Source organism: Mauremys reevesii, linkage group 6, assembly GCF_016161935.1.
Source record: "Mauremys reevesii isolate NIE-2019 linkage group 6, ASM1616193v1, whole genome shotgun sequence".
Taxonomy (NCBI): domain Eukaryota; kingdom Metazoa; phylum Chordata; order Testudines; family Geoemydidae; genus Mauremys; species Mauremys reevesii.
Window position 1 is genome coordinate 15669260 of NC_052628.1, and position 22149 is coordinate 15691408.

Below are 22149 nucleotides of genomic sequence, written 5' to 3' on the forward strand. Positions count from 1 at the left end.
AGTTCGTGCGGAGTTGGTATGGGGCTCACAAGTCTGTCAGAGACCAGACAACAATTCGTTGATCAACGGGCTCACACCATCCTTAGCTTACAGAAAAGCTTCGGAGTAAGTGTGGCAAGTTTATTAGGGTTGAGCATCAATATTTATACACAGAAGTAAACAAAGTGATTAACAGATTATAATGGTCATGCATAATCAATCAAGATTCTACAGGATAAAACAGGTTAAAATGTAAATTAGAAAAAACAAAGGGGAGATGGCTACTTAAGGGGAGGCGGGTGTCATGAGTAGTTCGCAGGTCAGAGCTTTGATTAAAAGTTTCAGACAGAGACATCAAGTCTGAGTTAAGTTTCAGTTCATCAAAAGTTCAGACCCAACACAGGGGTTCAGAGCAGTTTGTTTATGAACATAGAGATGTCTCTTGAATCCTCCTGGCTTATCTCGATGAAACTTTCATGTTGTTGCTCTGCAGTTCATTCTCTAAGCGAAGGCTGTCTTATTTCTTTCTTTGTGGTAGGATGCTCTCCCATGCCACTCCGCAATGAATTCACCTGGCACCATTGCAGTAAACACGCTAGCAGCATATGGCTCTTGGTGGGTTTGGGACCCCAGTTGCAGCTATGTTATGTGAACCTTTGTTACCCTCAGGAGTGACATATCAGCTAAAAACACCACAGCCTGCAGAAAATGGTACCAGTATTCGGTGTCATTGCCCTATACTAGTGCCCATGGAAAAGGAACCAAACTTTTGTTTCATGCAGCTGAAATTCCTTGCCCCTGGCCAGCCATACTCACTATGGCTGGGGCTGGAGAGCACTGCTGTGCAGAGGTGCTCCAAAGCTGAAGTCTCAGTATGACTTATTAAAAGATTTTGTGAGAATAAGATAAGGGAGTTTTGAAACTTCCCTTTCCATTGTGACTGTAAATCCAAAGATACATTTGTCTGGTTTTTATCAGCAGCTGCTGCTATTGCAGCCTTGAGGGGTGCTTCCTCCACACCTGCAGAATGCCTGACCCTGATGAGGAGGAGAAAGAAGAATAGTAGGGAGGACATGTTCAGTGAGAGCTTGCAAGCAAGTGCTGCATCAGATCATGAACAAAGGGCCTAGAGTGCCAAAATGGCTGACATGGAGAAGTAAAGAACAGGAGGAAGGCACAGAAAAAGGAGAAGATGCACCAGGACATACTGGATTTTCTCAGGCAGCAAACACAAATGTTGCAGACCGTAGTTGACTTAGGTCCAAATATCCCAGACTCCCCATTCTTTGCAGTCTTTGGAGAACTCCATGGTTGCTGCTCCCTACCTATGCAGCCCCCCATCCCATGTGGCATCATGGGGTGCATCACTACCCCATCAGTTTGTTAGCCAAAAGGGCTCGTTTTCCCACCGGAGCTTACCTAATTACACCAAGGAGGCACGGAGACAGGAAGACAAGTACCACACCCTTTATTGATCGGTCAGCTGAGCGGGTGTTCCTCTCGGCTAGTGCCAGAGAAAGAGACACACCTTTCATGGCCCCTACCTTTATAGCCGTAACAAACAACTTAGCTCATTTGGTTGACCTATAGACCCTGTACATGTATCTATTAGGGGATAATTGGATATGCAGGATACATATATCATTTTGTGGGGGCTACAAGATACATCTGTTGAGGATACATTTGTCATTCTGAAGGGGACACAAGATACATCCGTTGACCCTTTGTACTAGATACTTTGGATGCATACATGTGAGCCAAACAAAACTGATAATAGCTGACTTAGGTAGATACACGGCCTTCAGTCTAATGAGTTCTGTAAGCTTTCCAACACAGTTTGGACAAGCATAACATAACTTTGGTTTACTCAGGCCTAATACGGAAAGGCTTCATTAGCACTATGATTTTCCAACAAGTTCACACTGTGGGACAGCAAGGAAAATCACAACTTCCCATACACTCACCTATGAGAACCATGGAGAGTGTATGCCTAGCCACAATGGACTACATTTTTTGCGCTGAAATGGACAGAAATGTTTGCTGACTCTCCTATTTCATAGTCTCATTCTATTAATTTGTTAAGTTTGTATTGCATAGTCTCTTGTTTTTTTGCACATTTCTTTTGCACTATTTTTGCCATTCAATATATATCTATTTTTGGAGAATAAAACTGTTTAGTTCACAATAGATATTGCAGAAGGCATAGCAGGGCTGACAGCACACAGTGCTTTGTAAATGCACAGAAAGCACCACATAACTCATAGGTTCAGGAACACACACAGTTGCATTTTATAAATTCCGCAAATGCTAAACAATTCCTAGCAGCACCCAAAGCTCTAGTCCCAGAGAACAGTCCAGCACAGAACACTACTGTGCCTGACCATTCAATTGCTCTTTCAAAGCTTCTGTCAATCATGTAATTCCGTACTGAGCTCTTTTAATGGCCCTTGTGTCTGGCTGTTCAGTCAGCAGACAGCTGTTCCACCGCTACCCTGGGGGCAGCTTTTCCCTCTTTGCCTCACACACGTTATGCATTACACAACAGGCAGCTACAACCATTGGGATGTTTTTCTCACTGATATCCAAATCTTTTCAATTTACCCAAAGCACATTCAACAGTCATTCTGCACCTGCTGAGTAGGTAGCTGAATCTTTCCTTGGTGTGTTAAGGTGGTTGGCGTATGGTTCTATGAGCCAGGAGAGTAATGATTAGGCTGGGTCCCCCAGAATTACTGGGTGAATATCCATATCACCAGTGATAATCTACCAGTGGGGAAAGAACATTGTGCTTGCAGTTTTCTGAACAATTTTTTTTATCTTAAAGATAACTGTGACTAGGCCAGACTGATATCAGTGAAGTATCCCAGGTGATCCACCAATGTTTGTATGACCATAAAAAAGTAGTCCTTTGTTGATGTACCCTGGGGCCAGGTGGTCTGGTGCCAAAATAGGGATGTGCCCTACTGCAGTCCAGGAGCCTCATTGCTGCAAATCCATCCACTATGTCCTGCATGCTGCCAAGGATCACAGTCCTGCCATAGCAGGAAATGATTAATGGCCCCCTGCTGGATTTTCAGCTCTAAAATGACTTCACACTGGTGAGCAAACCTTTGTTTCAAGCTTCCAGAGTCTGTCAGTTGCTTCTCCACTGTCAGTGCAGCTCTCATCCTGCAGCTGAAAGTTCTACAGCAGGGGTAGGCAACCTATGGCACATGTGCCGAAGGAGGCATGTGAGCTGATTTTCAGTGGCACTCACACTGCCTGGGTCTTGGCCACTGGTCTGGGGGGCTCTGCATTTTAATTTCATTTTAAATGAAGCTTTTTAAACATTTTTAAGGCCTTATTTACTTTGCATACAACAATAGTTTAGTTATATATTATAGACTTATAGAAAGAGGCCTTCTAAAAACATTAAAATGTATTACTGGCACGCAGAACCTTAAATTAGAGTGACTAAATGAAGACTCAGCACACCACTTCTGAAAGGTTGCCGACCCCTGTTCTACAGCCACTGCTCGTTGTCCCAAACCTGCGTTACTATGCAATCCTATCAGTCAGTGTTTGTTTCTCAGGATCAGAAACAGTGCTTTGGTGTCTGCTGCTGCTCTATGAACACCACCAACAACCTTGAATTATTTTCAACAAACTGTCCTCAAAGACAACATTGTGTCCCCCATTGTTATGGTGTTTCCTGCAGGTCTTCATGTACAGGAGAATTGTGCATTCTGTATTTTCAATGGTCATGAGAATAATGCAAAGCTCTGCAGGCTCCATGCTTCTGTCAGGGATGGCAGATGCTGAAAAATGCCACATGGGTTTGTGGAATTTTTGAAAAAGGCATGGGATATGGATGGGATTATGGGATGGAGAAAGGTGCATGCTTGGAACTTGACTCTTAGCTTCTCTATATATCTTTAAGTGAATCATTTCTATCCCACAACATATTGCGAACATTTTCCAAAAGGCATCACACTGGATGACAGCACATGGCACACTGGGATACTTACCCGTTGTGCACCATACTTTGCATTGACTCAAGTATTCCTGGAGGGAATGTGCAGTGCCGATGCAAGCAACCAAGTATACATGAGCAATAAACAAACTTTGGTGGCTGTATGTCAACATGACTTGTGTGAACCAAAGTTTGTAGTTTAGACCTGGCCTACGATTGCTATAAACTGAAAGACAAACATCTGTCAGAGATGGTCTAGGTCTGCCTAATCCTGCCTCCTCTGCACAGGGGACTGGATTAGATGACCACTTGAAGTCTCTTCCAGCCCTACATTTCTATGATCCTGTGAAAGAAGTTAGAGGGAAAAAATACTTTTTTCACTTTTTTACTTCATAGGTTCAAAAGCACTTTGTGCAAAATCAGCTTTACTCTGTAGATATCTGCCAATTTCCCCCTGTTGTTTGTGTGGGCCACTCCCACAGCCACAAAGGAAAGAAAACGTGGTATTAGGAAAATGTGGTTTTAAAACTACAAAAACTGGCAGAGACTCAAGGTTTGGTGTGGCACCTCAAACCACTTAAAAGTCATGTTTTGAAGTTTACACTTCCATATGGACAGTGTCCTTTTAATAGTTTTGTATTTTTTTTTTGTAGGGCATGGAAAATGTAAATTAAAATACAAAAATTTAAGCAAATGTTAAGGTTGAGAATTATGTTCACAACTCAGAAAATGGAGTTTCTTGTAGGAAACTGAATCACCATGTTGTACAAGTTCTGTTTTGTGTTGCGGCGTTTGTTTTTAGATGTGTACATTCCTGCTGAGAAATAGCCATAGAGTTGGGAGTTGGCAATTCCTGAGTTGTAATGCAAGCATTGTTACGGAGCTGGGCCATGATTCTGCACCTAGTTGCATGTGAGGACAGCCCCAGTGAAGTCAGTGCAGCACAGAATGGGTGCAAGATTCCACTGGTGCAGATTCAACATCTGGACCTTAGTTATTTTGGGCATCCTTGCTTCTCTGAAAAATGAGGATACTGCCTAGTTCACAGGAGGTTTGTGATGATGAATTAATGTTTGTAAAGTGCTTTGAACGTGTAAAGTATTACATAAATTCTAAGAGGTGTTGAGTTAATGATAACTGTTTATATTCAGGTCTGTGCTTTCATTCTTATTTTCCTTTGGCTCTCTCCCTCCAGTGGCTGTGAAAGACATTGTGGTTCCCATTACAAAGTGGTAATGGAAATAGCATCTGGGTGCTGTGTGGAATGCTAAGATTATTAGCAACAAGCTTTAGGGAGTGGTGTTCTGGTTTTATACATCTCCTGTTGCACCAGGCAGCTGTTAACAGAGAATACTTAACCAGATTTTCTTTGTGTACAACTATATTTTAGATTGTATTACAGCACTCATTGTTTTTCTCTTGTTCTGAATGATCTGTGTTAAAATTATTCTTGTAATTCAAGTTCTTTAAGATGTCATATAAGAAAAAGTTTAATGTACCCTGGATGTTAAGAAAAAACTTTCTTTGTATCCCAACTAGAGTTTGAGTCAAACGGGCAGATTATAATGAGCTTTGGTTCAGTTTTACATCAGATAGATCAAAAACTTAAATCTGTACCCCAAAATAGTTATGCTACTTTCCTACTAGTGGTATATTGGCAAAGGAAATATACTAACTTAGGAAAGTATTTAGCTATTTAAGTATGAAGGTCCACTTAAGAGTTACTTGACTATCTAAAACTGGGAGCTCTGGGGTAGGTTGTATCAGAGGGGTAGCCGTGTTAGTCTGGATCTGTAAAAGCAGCAAAGAATCCTGTGGCACTTTATAGACTAACAGACGTTTTAGAGCATGAGCTTTCGTGGGTGAATACCCACGTAGGTTGAGAACATAGAATATAGCCCTAACTGTCTTGACTACATTAGACATTAAAATTACAACTTTTTTTTTTTTAAATATGACTGTTGGCACAGTGTGATGTCAATGGCTCAGCACTGCTAGAACTGGGAGCAAGTGTGGGCCATTGACAGAGCAGCCAGGTGCATTCTGAATCCTATTAGGATCATTGTCCTAGTAAGCCTAGGTGTGGAAAACCAACCTTGGATCATTCCCAAATGTAATGTTTATTTAGGGCCCCAGCGTGCCTTCAGCGGAAGTTTAGCCTGAAGAAATAGGATGTGATTTGACCCTAATCTTAATTCACAAACACCACTTATCGCTTTAGTGTGTGAAAAGTTGGCCCTTTTGACCTGTGGCATTTGAAAGGCTAAGAAGAGCATATGGGATTTGAGGCAGAATAAATCAGCATTCATTAAGAATATATATTCTAGGAATGACTGAATATTCAGTGTTGGCAGGAATTAATATACAGTAAAAGGTTTTGTAAGAAAACAGGAAGCAAGTCCAATAGGAATAATTAGGTGTAATTAGCAGTACACTCCAGATACTCATGGGGAGAGATTTAGTTGCATAGGAGTAAGTATTCTAGTGTATATCTTGCATAGTGTCTGTATAGTTGTAATAAATCAGTTGGTCTCTCTCCTAATTCTGTGCTGAATATATTTGCAGAGTTTTAATCCTTTCAGCAGTCTATGTACTTTTATTTATTTAGATCTATAGAATATATTTACTAAAAAATTGCCTAGCCATGACTCTAGGTGCCTTTGCCATAAATTAAAAGTGCAAATACTAAAACAAATTAAAATATAGCCCAGGATGTTCTCCAACTCTAGGAGAGAAAACAAAAAGCACTCCAACCACAATGCCAGTTTTTGAGATTTCCCAGACTTAAGTACACAACTCCCTACCTAAAAGCCTGAGAGAGACAGTGAGCATAGTGGTGTGCCCTGAAGATTGACAGAATTGGGGTGCATTGGATCAAGGGGAGATGTGAATTCCAAAGTTCAGGGCCCCTCATTGCAAATGCTCTGACAGCTGCTTCCTCCCTTTTAAATAGGATGGTGGTGTCAGAATAGATCACTGTGTTTGAATAAACTGACCATAAAACTGAGTCAGTAAATCCAAAGGCCATGTCTACGCTATAGATTTTGTTCCACTTTCACCAATTCCCTTTGTTTCTTTGGCTTAGTCATAACCAATCTACCTGTAATTTCATGTTTGATGTTATGGCAGGATAGATTCCCCCCCTCTCGCCTGGGAAACTTTGACATAAATTGGGCAATGTGTTTGAAGATGTGGGTTTAAAAACATGAACACGTTTTGAGAAATTATTTTTTGACTTGTAATATACAAAATAATTTAGCTTAGAAACTCCAAATTTGTGTATGTGTGTTGTCGTCCTTGGTGAGGAGTAGTTCCTTTTGGCTACTTGTAGGGTAAGTAGGGGAATTGTGTAGTTATTAAAGGTGGTTGATTTGTACATTTTAAAAACTGCAGAGTTCCAATGTGTGCATACTATCCATTATGCTTTAGGAACCCACCTCACACAATGAATCCTGGCTCTCAAGCATTTGTGTTTCGTAAACCCCAAGGGATTTTATTAAAGTTTTTTTCCCTTATACATATTTACAAGTTTAACTCCGCTTTAAGATTTTTTTTACTGGGAATCTAGGGTCTAAGAATTTTCCTAAATAAGCTGTCTCTTATACGAGTGTGACATTTTACCAATTCTGTGGCAGTGTGAAAGACTTCTTAAATGTGTGAGCATAACATGTGTAGCTATACAGCTCTGCCAATTATCATGCGTATTTGGCCAACCTATGTTCCATTGTATGCATCCAAAGAAGTGGGCTGTAGCCCACGAAAGCTTATGCTCAAATACATTTGTTAGTCTTTAAGGTGCCGCAATTACTCCTGTTCTCTATGCACTAGTGTGTGGGTTATAAAAACAACCACAACAAAACCCGTAGTTTTCAGTTCTAGTTTACCACCAGAGGGAGCCAATACAGTCCCATAAATCTAAGGACTAATACTAGTATTTTATCTGTAGAGTTCAAGCACACAGATTTCTCCAGTTTACCACCTACCTCAGTATGCTCCCTGCCCTGCTTTCAGTTTGCTCAACTAAATAGCATTTACTATGTCTGCTGCTTCAGGAAAAGCAAGGTGAAATTCCCCTTCACTTTTTGTCTAAGCAGTGTACATTTTAAATTCTATTTGCATAACTATACTTATGATGATAGAGTTCATGTTGATGTTAACATATGGAGGATTCAGCAAATGCCATTGGTGAACATGTATATGTGAGGTCAGACCAATGTGAGAACTAGAAACATGGTTATATGTGGGACAGACAAGACTGTCCATGACTGTTGCAGTCTATAGCATACTTGTTTGTGCTGTACACATTTTTTCACATAGTGTTAATGTGCCTTGCTTCAAAGCAATTAGTGGCAACATGACACATCTTCTGCCACCTTGCCCTGTCATGGGCTGTTGCTTCCCAGTTGCTGGGGTCAACCTGACATGCTTTCAAGTTTGACTTCAGTGTGTCTCTATATTGTTTGTACTGGCCACCATGACAATGGGTGCCTTGCTTTAGCTGACCATAAATATGGCCTTGGGTATGCTCGAATTGACCGTGTGAACAAGATACCTGGACCAATGCAGCTGAACTTTTATGAGCTTGCTTTGAATGCTAGATATCAACAACAATTAAGGATTTTGGTATTGGAAATTTTGTCCCACCATTTGACTCTGCAAACAGACCAAAGACAGCATATATGAACCTGTGATATGTTGTCCACATCTCACAACCAAATAGAAGTGTTGGTCTGACTGATTAAATATGACCATGTAGATCATTATTGCTATTAATGTTATATAATTGCAACAAATCTTGTACAAATTCTGTCAAGTAAGGTTTCTATGAAAAGGTTATGATTTGCTGAATATGATGATGCTATTTGTATCATTTTTGTATTTGAAGTTATGAGCACTGGCTCTATACCTGTATTTCAAATATGTTTGATCCTGAAGTAACACCCACAAGGTATTTAGCCTGCACATCTTGAAGGGACTATTCAAATTAAGTGGCTCATCAAGGAACACTTAACTCACAATGGACCACGGGAGACGCCTATCTGCACTTAATGGACTTTCCTGCTGTGACTAAGCAAAATCATGCATGGACATGTGACTTGCCCATGTGACTCTAAACACCATCTTGCTACCTGTAATTTTCCACTAGCTGTGCTGAGGGCTTTGTTTGAAACAATGGATTTCCCTCCACATAGCAGAAGCTATAAAAGGCCCTGGAAACATCTCAATTTTTCCTCTTTCCTGCTCAAACCTATGGACTATGAACTTACCCTAATGGCACCAGTCTAACCAAGAGACTGAGGACATTGCAATGATTTGGAAGCAACCAGAGACTTGACTTAAGCTAGCAGTTTATTCCATCACTGCTACAAGCCTGAACCAAGAACATTGTAATTATTGTATGTATTTGATTCCTTTAACCAATTTTAACTCTCACCTTTCTTTCTTTCTATAAGTAAACCTTTAGATTTTAGATACTAAAGGATTGGCAACAGCATGATTATTGCGTAAGATCTGAGTTATATATTGACCTGGGTGTGTGGCTGGTCCTTTGGGATCAGAAGAACCTTTTATTTGATTAAATTGGTTTTAAAGAACCACTCATCTTTAAGTCTAGTGTTTTGGTAGTGATACAAGGACTGGAATATCTAAGGAAACTGCTTTTCTGACTTCTTGTTAGTCAATGTGGTGAAACAAAAGTTTACTTTTGTTGCTGGTTTGGTATATCTTATGGGAGAATAACCACCAGTTTTTTTTGGGGGGGAGGGAAGTCTGCCCTATTTCTCAGCAGTTTGTCCTGAATTTGGTATTCTTAGATGTGACCCACAAAGGCACGGTTACAATGTGATAGGCAACAAGAGTCCTGTGGCACCTTAAAGACTAACAGATGTATTGGAGCATAAGCTTTCATGGGTGAATACCCATTTCATCAGGTAATCATGATAGGTAATCTCATAATCAATTGTGACATTCTGTGACAGCGTATTCCCTTGGTAGCAAAACTTCTCCATGAACTTGAGAGGAGCTTTGTTGATCTTAATAATGTATGAGCATCCCCCGGCACAGGTTGGTACAGTAATTCAGTTTTCTTGAGGCTGATTGTGAAACTAAAATGATTGATTGCACAAGCAAAGTGATCAGTTATAACTTGAACGTCATCAGTCTAGTGAGCAACCAACTCATGGTCATCAGCAAATTAAAGCTCCTTAATTAGTAAATATGCCATTGTCATGTGAGCACGGAAGCATTGCAGATTGAACAGCTTCCCATCAGTGTTGAACTGGATAAATACTCTGTCAATGTCATAAAATACATCCATAGGCATAGTGGGGGGAAAAAAGGCCGGAAAGGAGTGTGGAACCAGCATGCAACCTTGTTTGGTGTCACTGGGGAGTGGGAAGGGGTTTGATATCTCACCATTTTCCACCTCTCCAGCCATCATCCCATCATGGAAGGATCGAATGACAGAAGCTTGCATCCAAAGAAGTGGGTATTCACCCACGAAAGCTCATGCTGCAAAACGTCTCTTAGTCTATAAGGTGCCACAGGATTCTTTGCTGCTTCTACAGAACCAGACTAACACGGCTACCCCTCTGATACTTCTCAAAACTTAGAGTCAAAAGCTTTAGCTTAGTCAATGAACACCATATAAAGACTACAATTCTGCTCCCAGCATTTTTCCTGAAGCCAGCAACAGAGATTTGGGAAATGCTGCGGTGATTATCACAGGTTGTCCTAGCATCTTATCTTTATAGAGCAGTGGTTCTCGGCCCACGGGTCGCTTGTGGCCCAATCAATACATAGCTATGGCCCATGTGACATCCTCAGGGCCATACAGGTAATATATATATTGTGTGGATGAGGTCCATGCTGCATATGTAGCCTACAATGGTAAATAGGTTGAGAACTACTGCTATAGAGGTAGACAATGCTGGCATCCTTGAAATCCTCTGGTACTGACTTTTGCTCCCAGATAATGCAGAAGAGCAATGTGAGGTGCCTTGTAGTGTGGTAGCTACCCTGCTTATAGATCTCTGCTGACATGCCATCCATTCCAGGTGTTTTTCCTTGTGACATCTGCTTGATTGCTGTTATGGTCTCTCATAAGGTAGGGGGTAGTGCAAGTTCTTTTAGCGGATGTTCTGGAAGAGCATTAATTGCTTCCTCAGAAATACTAGAAGGGTGATTAGGAAGCGAACTGAAATGTTCCGTCCACTGGTCAAGTGTATCCTTTTTGTCCTTTGAGAGTCAATTGCTGTCCATTGTCATTATGCATGTAGGGGTTATCCGGCACTTGGGGCCACACACAGCACAAAGTCCAGCAAAAAAGCTTGTACTTATAATGTAGATATCTTAAATGTACCAATGTTTTTTCTGTTTGTAGAGCAGTAGTGGGAATATGGCCTCTTCAGATTTGGAAGATTTATGCTCTCACATCAACACAAAGATTTCGACTATCAAAAAGACTCTTCAGTTAAGAAACATGGGTAAGAGAGCTCAGTAGGTGTTTTTATATTCACGGGAGTGTATCTGGGTATGTGGATTATATTTAGTAAAGGATTTTCCATCAAGTATTGAAGATCTAAATGCTCATCTCAAAATGCTATTTTACTATTACTTATGTACAACTGTGGGATAACTTTTGTTGCTGCTGATCTTGCTATAGCTGTGTCCTCTTTTGGAAATGTATTATGTAAATCTGAGGAAACCAACCAAGAATTCAGTGTTTGTGAAACATGCCAGTCTACTTTACCTACCTGAAGGAGCTGGGGCTCTCTGAGTAGAGGAGAGGAACTTAATAGACATGGAGGACAACCAGAAAAAGGCAGGGACAAGAGTGTGGGATCAAAGGAACAATAAGAGGAAACTAGAGGGGATACCAAACAGAACCAGGGGCAATGAATGGTTCTAGTCTGACAGAGTTTTAGACTGATGGTTTATCCACAGAACAGATATAGCATGGCCAGTGGCACAGTAAGCTTTCCCATACTACCCCACCTAAAATCACCTGTAGGCATAACAGAGTAGGTTATTGTCTGCGCATGATAAGTCTTTGGCTTCTCTGTCAAACTGCTTATAAAAGGGGCAGTTCTAGTGCTGTGGGTTTTTTTTAAATGTTAATGCTGCATATGGTTACAGAAAGCACCAAAAAAAAACAACAAAAAAAACCAACAACCCAGCATCCTTAAACAATACAGGTATCTGGATAGAAATCTGACGTCTGTCTGTCTGTCAAACTAGTTTTTCCACCATCCTAGATGTTAGAGGTGAGGTGAAATGTGGCCATGAAGTGATCATTAGAAACTGTAGTGAAGGCAGTTTCAGTGGAGTGGAGACATCAGAAGCCAGAGGCAAGAGGGTCGTGCATGGAGTTGGAGTAGAAGAATTCAAGGCAATGGTTATAGACAGTACATTCACTGAATTCAGAGATAAAGAGTAGAAGATAGTCTGGGCATCATCTGTAGAAATAGGAAGGATCCAGGATCCGTTATCTTTTAGGAGTGGGAAACCTTAGCTTGCCTATCATGTGAGGGGAAGGAACCTGTGGGAGTTGGAGGTTGAGAAAGGTGAGGGAGAGCTGGAGAGTGGGGACAAGGGAAGTCTCTCATAGAACTTTATTTTCTTTAGTGTGAGAAAGTGCAATACTTTAATTCTTTAGTACCGCAGAATTGGTTGTGAGTCAAAGCTTAGCAGAATTCTTTCTACCTCCAAGCTGGAACAGAAAGGCCTTGAAGATGTTCTTCAATAGGAGAGGAAAATGCTTGTAGCCCTTTTCTTTTTATCCAAGCAAAATCTACCAAAATAAGTGGCTATATTTAGGAATATCAGCCATTCATTAATTGATAAATTTGTATCTCACTGGTTGGCTGTTTTCTTTATGTAAATAGTTACATTACAGACTGGGCTGGTGTAGTACTGCCTATTAAGGTTGCCCATTACTTCCCATAATAAAACCCTGTTTTCAGTTGCTGACAACTTTGTGAAGCTTTAACTGTTTGGGCTGAAATTTTGCACGTGGGGCGTCTGCCTCAAGCTGAATTTTTTAGGACAATTTGCAGATAAAAATATTTCAACTATATCTGAGAACAAGGCTAGGGGGAAATACTTTGTTCTCCCCATGTTCAAACGCTCTTTAGACCAACTTTTCTTTCAACAGCTCTAGTGCCCCCCCGCTCTGAAGCAGGGGGACAGCCTTTGTGGCAAGGATGTGTCTTTTGCCATCCCCATGAAAATATGCCCAAATTTGGCCAAATTCTAAGCCTTTGATAAATCACAGTTTGCCTGTGCTCAGTGGTGACTTATTCAATTGTAGCAGTTAAATCTCTGAAGAAGCTATGTTCACTAAGCATGTTCAGGACTCTTACAGCTCCAAGTACTGATCAGACCACACATGTGCCATTCCCACAGAGCAAGTGAGCATGCTTCATTCCCTCACAGCTCCTACATGAGACCAAATTGCATGTGCCAGCCCCACAATGTAACTGAGCATGCTCCAGCCCAGGGCTGCAGGGGCCAAACCAAATGTTCCCTGTAGTGGCTGGGATGGAGCTGGACACTAAAAGTGAGAACAGGGAGCCTGTCTTTCTTCTGTTCTCAAGGACTGCCCTTCAGGCACGCAGGCAGTGTGGAGGAGGGAGTGGTCTGATTTTTAGCTTGAACATTTCAGAATTACAAACAACCTCCATTCATGAGGTGTTTGTAACTGAGATTTTACTGTATGTGATCATCTGATTATAAACTGAACTATAATGGATATGCACAAGGGGGGCCAAATTCAGGTTGCTCAGGCAACCTTAATTCTGCTATTTCATAACCTTTGAGTGCTTGACTTTGCAACTTCAGTAGTGTTCTTTTAACAAAGGTGTGTGTGTGTGTGTGTGTGTGTGAGAGAGAGAGAGAGAGACTGTGGTTGATTTGCAGTGCTTTTTACTGTTTTGCTGAGATCTAACTCATTCTATTTCCAGCTCTCATCCCCCTTGCTGGGATGATACTGAGCACTTTAGCCCACAGAATAATGACCCCTGTTCAAAGAGAACAGTGCCTTCCATTCTTTGCCAGAAGGTTGGGAACTATGATGTGGAGTTTCAGGGAGTAGGGAAGGAATTCAGAAAATGTTTGGTGGTAGAGATGGGAGATGTGTGAACCAGGCACTTGTGGGTTGTGTTGTTTTTTTTTTTGTTTTTTTTTTTAATTTTGAGCTTGCACACTCTCTCTCTCTGTGTCTGTCTGACAGGTCAGGAGCCATCCTTGAAATCTGTGCTCTGTAAAATAGGGCATGAGATGTTTCTCCTCAATGATCTCCTGAATAAAATGGAAATAGAAGTTGAGCATCAAGAAAAACTAAAGAATTCGCTCAAGGTAATCTTTTATTTTGTTCTGCTTGTAGCATCCTAATATAAAAATGGGAAGGTTTAAAGGAATCTCTCAGACCTATCCAGAATGGTTCCTTTCTAGGTCATTAGGTGGTATGTCTCTGAGCTATGAGAATGTTATAGTAAGTGAGTTGAGCAGAGAAGTATAATGCATTCATTGCAACAACAAAATATTGATCATGGTTGTTTTTGCATTTTGGGACTGAGCCCATGGGCTTTGTATCAGGCCTTTTTCCCCTCATCAGATTGGAAATATTGCCTATGAAATGGACTCTTCTTTCTTCCTGGCACAGCTAGCCCCATGTAGTCTTATTCTCCTGCAGAAGAAATCCGCACCTGAGCTGAAATGTGTCTCCATAATTGTGCATCTTATCTGCTCAAACTGTTAGTGAAGCCAGGATTTCTGAAGCCAGCGGGGCAAGTTGTGTGCTCATTTGTATGTCATTGCCCAGAATATTCTTTCATTTTACAACTATTTTCTAGCACTGTTATCTGGGCTCTGACAATGAAATGATTTGTATACACTGGTCCTACAATCATATATTTGTATTCACTTGTATGTGATTACTCCCGTGGCTTTAATGTGTTGCTCTTATTACATATTTCCTCTAATGAGTATAGTTCTATTATGAAAATACTGTCACATTCAGTTTTTCTTAAATTTCAGTGATAGTCCTACTTAATTACAGGAGAATTACAAGGAAATGGTGAAATCATGTAAGGGAAAAAAAAAAACTTTAGGCTGTGAAGAGACAATGGTAGCCTGACACCAAATCAGCACTAGATAATAATTTAAAATAGATCCATTGTGTAAAACTTCTGTACCTTCCTGTCATTCTCCCCCATGCCCTGAGATTGGTTTAGTAAGTCTGGCAACCCTTGGGTATCCTGTCATGTCAATCAAATTATTGAAACTGAAATCTTATTTACAAGAGAGTTACTGGCAATGCTGGTAGGAATATGATTCTCTAGAAGCAATTAGTTGCTGTGGAAATAATGATGTCACACAAAATTATAACTTCAGGTTGAGGGATAAAGAGCAGGAAGAGACAAAGCTTCAGAAACAAAGCTCCTGTTTGCATAAAACTGTCCTTAGTAATAAAAAGTCAGGAACAACAATGAAATTATGACAAACAAGCAGAATTGATTCTAAATGTTCAGAGCTGTCAGTCTTGCGGTGTGACCTCACTGGTGCCCTCACCTCAGAAGTTTGGCTTCTTTTGCGTGCTAATGAGAAGTCCTTGGAGCGCCTTCCTTGACTCTTAATTGCAGCCAGCTTTATTCTTCCTGTGTTCTCCCTCTGGCTAGTGGCAAGCAGAGTTTTAATCACTACAGTGGCCACCTTCTTTTTAGGTTTTTCCCCCTCTGTCGCTGGATCACTCTTAGCTTCTCTGGCTCAAGTTATTTAGAATGAAAAGCAGTTGAATTTCTAGGCTTCACTGATTGCTTCTGGGGAGTTAGGAGTGAGGGTCTATGGTGAACAAACAGCAAAGTTCATTAATCACATTAAGGCATATTCGTTAAGGGTCATTCTCGCATCATCTGGGTAGTAAACAGAACCATTTCCATTGCACCGTTTTCAGTAACTTCAAACTATTGAAAGAGTCCAATATCCTTCATTTCAGGAGATGCAGGAGTCTTTTGAGAGGGACTATAATGAAGCACAGCACCTCTGTGAAAATATTCCTCCCCATCTGCCCAAAGCAATCCCAAAGTGGTACGTATTACTCACATAGGCAGATTTTCTGGTGACACTGGCAGTGTAAAAATCTGAATATCTCTGCTCCTAGTACTAGATATTAACTGCAAATCTTTGGGACTCAGTCAAGTTCTATATATTAGTAGCATTCCTGTTAAGTAGATCTAGAGTGCTAATGCTTCTTACCACATACTGTATTTGTGCAGAGCAGCAGAGTTGTGGGGGTGGTCAAAGCAAAGGGCATGATGGAGGGAATGTTGCAAGAGGTGGAACAGAGTCCAGACAGTGATGGGGAAGTCTGAGCAGTTGGGAGTGAGGAATGTAGGGGATTGTTGTCGCAGTGCAAGGAAAAGTAGAGTCGTAAGGAAGGGGTCAGAGACCCTCTCTTCTAAAAATGTCTGCACTGACTTAATTTAGGTTTTATCACTGTTCCTGCATCCTCTCTCCAGTTCCTCAGCCTGTGGGTCCTATGGTGACATGTGTCTCTCCATGGAGAGGAAGTCTGAGAAGGGAGAACTGGGCTGTGAGGGGCAGGCATAGACACGGGAGACAGGATTATACAGGAACAGTGGAGGTGTTCACATTCTGTTGCAAGGGTAATCATTACCAAGGAGCCAGAGGCAGTGGTGGGGAAGAGCTGGGCTGTGGTACATGGGGATACTGATAAATTATTATTTAAAAAACAAAAAAACAAGGAAATGAAATACCCCCAAATTTTGTTACCGCAGAGTTAAGGTTGCCCAGTTCTGCCTCATGCCCTTTCAGAACAGGGAGAATGGCTAAATTTAAACCTCTGGAAACCATCCCCGCAATGCAACCTTAACTCGATCCTTTTTAAGAGATGCCCCAACACACCAGTAGCACAAATACTAGCACTCTACCCTAACAGATGATACAGAACATTTTGGGGACAGAGCATATGAGTTGCGCCCTGCAAATCTGCGGATATCCACGGATCATGTTCGCAGATAGCGGATCAGATGCGGATACAAATTTTGTATCCGCGCAAGGCTCTACATATGAGCACTGTAGGGCAAAGTCTAACATCTTCTCTTTGCTCAGGCAAAACTCAGGTTTAGATCAGATGTAGTGAACAGGAGCTACCTACATACAACCCCTGAACCTGCTCTGCACAAACTACCCCAGACTTGTTAAATGTTTCTACCCCTTCAGCCTTGCCCCGCACTTACCTCTCACTAAGCTTCAAAGACCACTATCATGTATGCCACCATACTGCTGACAATCCTTAAGACAAGAACATATTCTTGTACACTTCTTCTGACACAACCTACAAAATCCAGCACTGAAATGGGGCATACTTGATTCCACAAGTTGCACATGCATATCTCATTATATCATGGTCACAGCTCTGCAAAGCTGCTCCAGCCAATCATTCCACCACTCAATAAAGTTACACCCTGTGAAGCTGGAGTCCATGCAGACAAATGTTGCAGTTCAAATCTGATGAACACAGTGCAAACAATGGCATGTTCTTTTAGTCAAGCACGTCTACTTATTAAGTTATAGATTTTAAGGCCAGAAGGCACCATTAGATCGTTTGTCTGACCTTTGGTATAACACAGTCCATAGAATTTCATCCAATTACTCCTGTATTGAGCCTGTCTTTGATTAAAACGTATCTTCCAGAAAAGCATCCAGTCTTGATTTGAAGAGCTCAAGAGGTGGTGAATCCATCAGTTCACTTGGTAGTCTAACCTTTGCACCATCTTTATTGAACCATTCCCAGTGGCTATCGCCAGCTCCATGAGGCAGAATTAAGATTGTGTTGCCTTAACTTTGTGTTTCCTGGTTTCCAGAGGTTTCAGTTTAGCCATTGTCTACGTTCTGGAAGGGCAAAAGGCAGAACTAGGCAAACTTAACTCTGTATAAACAAAGTTTTTGAGCATTTAATTGTTAATTCAGCAGGTGACACTAATCCCCCTCAGTCAATCTGAACTAATACTCCAACAAGTTATCTTTGTGGTGGGGCACTGTACTGGTGGAGATGCCTTCTTTTAAATGAGACATCAAACCAAGATCATCAGCTGCACTGATATTACACTCCTATGCTACCGTCCAGGACATAATTATAGAGTGCGGTGGCTTACCCACTGTCTCATACTCTTAGCCCCTGGGACCAAACTTGCAAGTCAGTCTTTCATTATGTAACACTTCGACTTTATTTTAATGATTTTTGTACATTTACTTGGCAACTTTCATCCCACAGAATACCATAGCACTTAGCAAACAATGCATAAATCAGTGAAATACATCCTTCTCTTCATATTGCTGCCCAGAATGTGTAGAGCAGAGCCAGCCAAGTGACTGGCATACAGTACAACACTGGGGAGAAGGGAAACAGATTTTACCTAAGGATATTGATCTGAGGAGCTTGGTGGGCAGATTTTTAAAAAAGTACCATGGGTTTGGTAAATTTCACTCAGAGTAGAAAAGATTGGCTTTTCCGATCCCATCTAGGAGAACTACGCCGCAGACTCCATGAGGTTCAGTTTATTTGCATCACAGGATAAACAGGTGAGTCAGTCTTACCAAGTTTTGAACTTGTGTTTCAAAGGGGTCTGATGATGAGACCAATAAGTGCATAATAACCTGGCTCATGTTTTTGAGCCACAAGCAAATGGTGAAAAGTAAAGCCTCTCCGTTCTGTGGAATACAGTGGTATATTGAACTTGAAACTAAGCCTGGTAACAGTCTCTCTCTAACTGAAAAATGAAGAGGTATAATGAATAGTCAATTAAAGTACATATAGCAAATGCAGTAATTTTGTCCTGTCAATCAGTGGGAGAAAAGGAATTGTAGATTTGTGAGTAGAGATCTTATAATTTGTTGGTATGTTCATAACTACGGATTATCAGCTATTTTTATACTTAATTTTCATTCATTTTACAGCACTTTGGGACTAATTGTGAAGTCTGAAGGACAAAGTAAAGCTGTAGAACCTGAATGTGTAAAGAAACCCACAAAAGAGCCAAAATTTATTAAAGAAGCCCCTCTAATAACGGCACAGGAATTTGAAGGTGTTCCTGCGTAAGTAAGCAAGAGTTTTCCTCGATGATGTCAGGTACAAATGGGAGCCAAATTTAGGTTTTGGAAAAATTAGCTTTTACAAAATCAATGGCTGACCGGAATGTTTTATGAAATGTTTAAGATTCCAGCGGAAATGGTGTTTACCCCAATCAGCACAATGCTGCAGTATTTGAGAATCGTAAATGATATTGATTAGTAAGTAGAATTGGTCAAAACTTTTCACATAGTTTTTTGCTTAAAAAACGCTTTTTTCCAAAAATTAGACTTACAGTAATGTCAACACTATTTCATAAAAAATTCTGTTTTTGTGTAACATTCCATCACACTTTTAATCTAAAATTGTATCAAAATTGTGTTGAAATTCATTATAGAAATTCTTTGGGCTTGTTTAGTCAAGCAGTTAGTGCACTGCAGGCTGGGATGTAAATCTACAGTGCATTAGCATGCTATGTGTTAGCTGTCCATGTGAACCTGCTACCTACCGTGCACTAAAAGTTTCTTAGTGTGCTTTGATCCGCTCTGCTTTGAAACAGGATTAGGTCAATGAGCACTAGGGAACTGTTAGTGCACAGAAGCAGGGTCCACTTGGACAGCTAGTATGTGGCATGATAATGCACTGTAGATTTACAACCCAGCTTGCTGTACACTAACTATTTGACTAGACAAGCCTCTTGTTTCTTAAAAAACATGGTTTCAGTAGGAAAACTCAGTTCACATTTAAGTGTCTTCTGCATACTCCTATTTGTGGTTTCAAGGAGCTTGCACTATGAGCTTTCAAAATCTTCTGGTGAGCAGCATCAATTGGGGCCACTCACTCCTCCTTTACTCATCCTTTACAGATCATTCCAAAGGTATAAAATGGGGAGTAGCCCCAAATGCCTTTCAGTTCCTTCTAGGCATCAACGGTAGAGAGAGTGTAGATCACACTAGGTATCCTTAACTCTTACATGGTTGTTTTTCCTGAAGTCCATTGGAGGCTATTTTTGTTTTATCATTAGATTGTCTCAGAGACAAGAGAGAGACCCATACAGCATGGGAATAATCTGTTGCTGTGAAAGCAGAAAGGTCATTTCACACCCCTGCTCTCCAGGGAAGCTCTTTAGACCTAGTCAAGTGAGTCTAGCACTGTAAATTCAGACTCTGCTTGGCATAGGTGGCAATGAAGTCTCAGCATCTGTCCTGGTTGAGTAAGTTCGTGCCAGAAAGGCACTTCTTGACTCCAGAGAACCACTGGCCAAAGTGGTCCTAGCGACCAGATCCATTTGGGTTGATGGGAATCCAATATTGAGGTCCTAGCACCAAGGACTCTGTAGAACTGCTTGCCAAAAGTGATTGTGTCCACCTTGTGCTGTACAGAGGTCCCTGGATCCACCTGGGTCAACTGAATTTGGTAGCAAGGATCCAGCACTGTTATCTCTGGAGAACCAACTTGGTTTTGTGAGCAACATAAGCAGATGAAAGTTCCTGGATCTGCCAATTCAACCAAGACAAGTGCTGAGGGTCAGATCAGTCAAAGTGGCATTGAGGTCTCCAGATCCATCTGAGCTGACCAAGTCCAATGCTGAGGACTTGGCACCATTGATTGTATATGCATTAATATAAGCATCACTCCAGCTTCTGGATTCCTCTGTGTGAGGTAGGGTTCTGTACAGTTACTTTTTAAGAACCATCTGCTAAAATGGTTCTATGGCGCTGATATAAGTAGCACCAAATGTTTTTGGTAAATAATGATTAAGAAAATGAAAAATTTCAATTTAAAAGCTCCATGACAGTTTGGCAGAAAAGGGTCTATTTCAAATCACGCAAAACAGAAACAACTCTGAAATTTTTTGTGAAACAGTTTTTCTGATTTTCCACCCTTTTCTACTGGTAATTTATTATAAAATAAAAGGGAAACTGACTATTTGGGTTTTGTTGTCCCAGAGGAAAGAAATAAAAAAACCCTCCAGATAGAGAAATTAATTTGATGAAAATTCAGTTATGATAATGTGTTTTAATACGCATGTAGAAGCTTTTCTGCAGTAGTATGATTTTTTTTTTTAACTTGACTGTCACTATTAATTCTTTCTTTGGCAAATTAAAATTGGTTTTGATCATGAGGCTTGGTTCCAATGACTGCAAAGCTTCCCTGAGGCCACATGATTTTGCCAAAACATTTTTCAAAATAACACAACACAATGGTGCTTTACTTCGTGGAGGGATACTGCTGGGGAGTTGCAGGGTTATTTTCACATCTGAACTCTGGAATGTAGCCCAATCTTGAACAGTCTGTGAAAGACTTTTTCCACTTATCTGCATCCAAAAGACCTAGTGTCCTGAACTTGGAACCATTGTTCTTCTGTTAAGTGCAAGAAAGGCTATTCATGCAGTGTTATTGCCGAGAACTGGCTGCTGTTTTTCCTAATCTTCAAATATTACTCTTGATTACCCATGTAGCTTCTGCTTAAGATGCATCATTCTCATGTTTCTGGTTTTTGGTCTTGGTAATGGAATACCTGATTACTAGACACCTGGGTTGAGCATAGGACTGGGAATCAGAACCTCTTAAATTACAAGCCCATCTCTGACACACACACACACTCACTCACTCACTTCTGGTGGCCTAGGGCAAAAGATCTAAGGGTAATGAGACTGCAGAGAGGGAAAATACTGTGTTTGTGCCTTTTTCCCTCCCACTACATTGATGCATAAAGAAAGCCAGAAAGTTTATTCATTTGTTTAAATTTCAGGTATTTTAAGTCTTGTGTTCCTGTCCTTTGCTGCAAGATTTTTGGGGAGCCTCAGATTTATGGGTTGTGAGTTGTCTCAACCCTAAATTGAAGAAGTGGGGGTGCTAAATTAAGAGAGGTCTTTTTCTAGACTTTTTTTTTTAAAAAAAAATAGCACAGACACAATAATTTTCCTTGGCAGCTCACCACTAACCTTTGAGGTTATAAAATGGGGTTAATAAATCTGCACCTAATTGGGGCAGGGTGAAGATTAATTAGGTGAAGATGATTATAAAGTGTTTTGAAGAAGGAAAGAGCTGAATAAATGCAGTTCTGTTCACCGTTGGTCGGGCAGAGAGTGTTTAGGTATGTTTCTAAAATACTGTATGCATT

General features: G+C 40.8%; 1 protein-coding gene across 3 annotated transcripts in view; it reads left to right on the forward strand.

Moving 5' to 3' along the window:
* SKA1 (spindle and kinetochore associated complex subunit 1) overlaps positions 1–22149 on the forward strand; it is a 50651-nt gene that overhangs the window by 9339 nt on the left and 19163 nt on the right. The window contains exons 1-5 of one of the 3 annotated variants that reach the window (XM_039542889.1): positions 4801–4982; positions 11318–11415; positions 14163–14287; positions 15927–16018; positions 18911–19048. In XM_039542889.1, the coding sequence (XP_039398823.1) occupies positions 11328–11415; positions 14163–14287; positions 15927–16018; positions 18911–19048 (443 nt within the window). In that variant the 5' untranslated portion in view covers positions 4801–4982; positions 11318–11327. Of the gene's footprint in view, positions 1–4800; positions 4983–11312; positions 11416–14162; positions 14288–15926; positions 16019–18910; positions 19049–22149 lie in introns of those variants that run through there. The other 2 variants (XM_039542887.1, XM_039542888.1) reach the window with 2 other exon arrangements.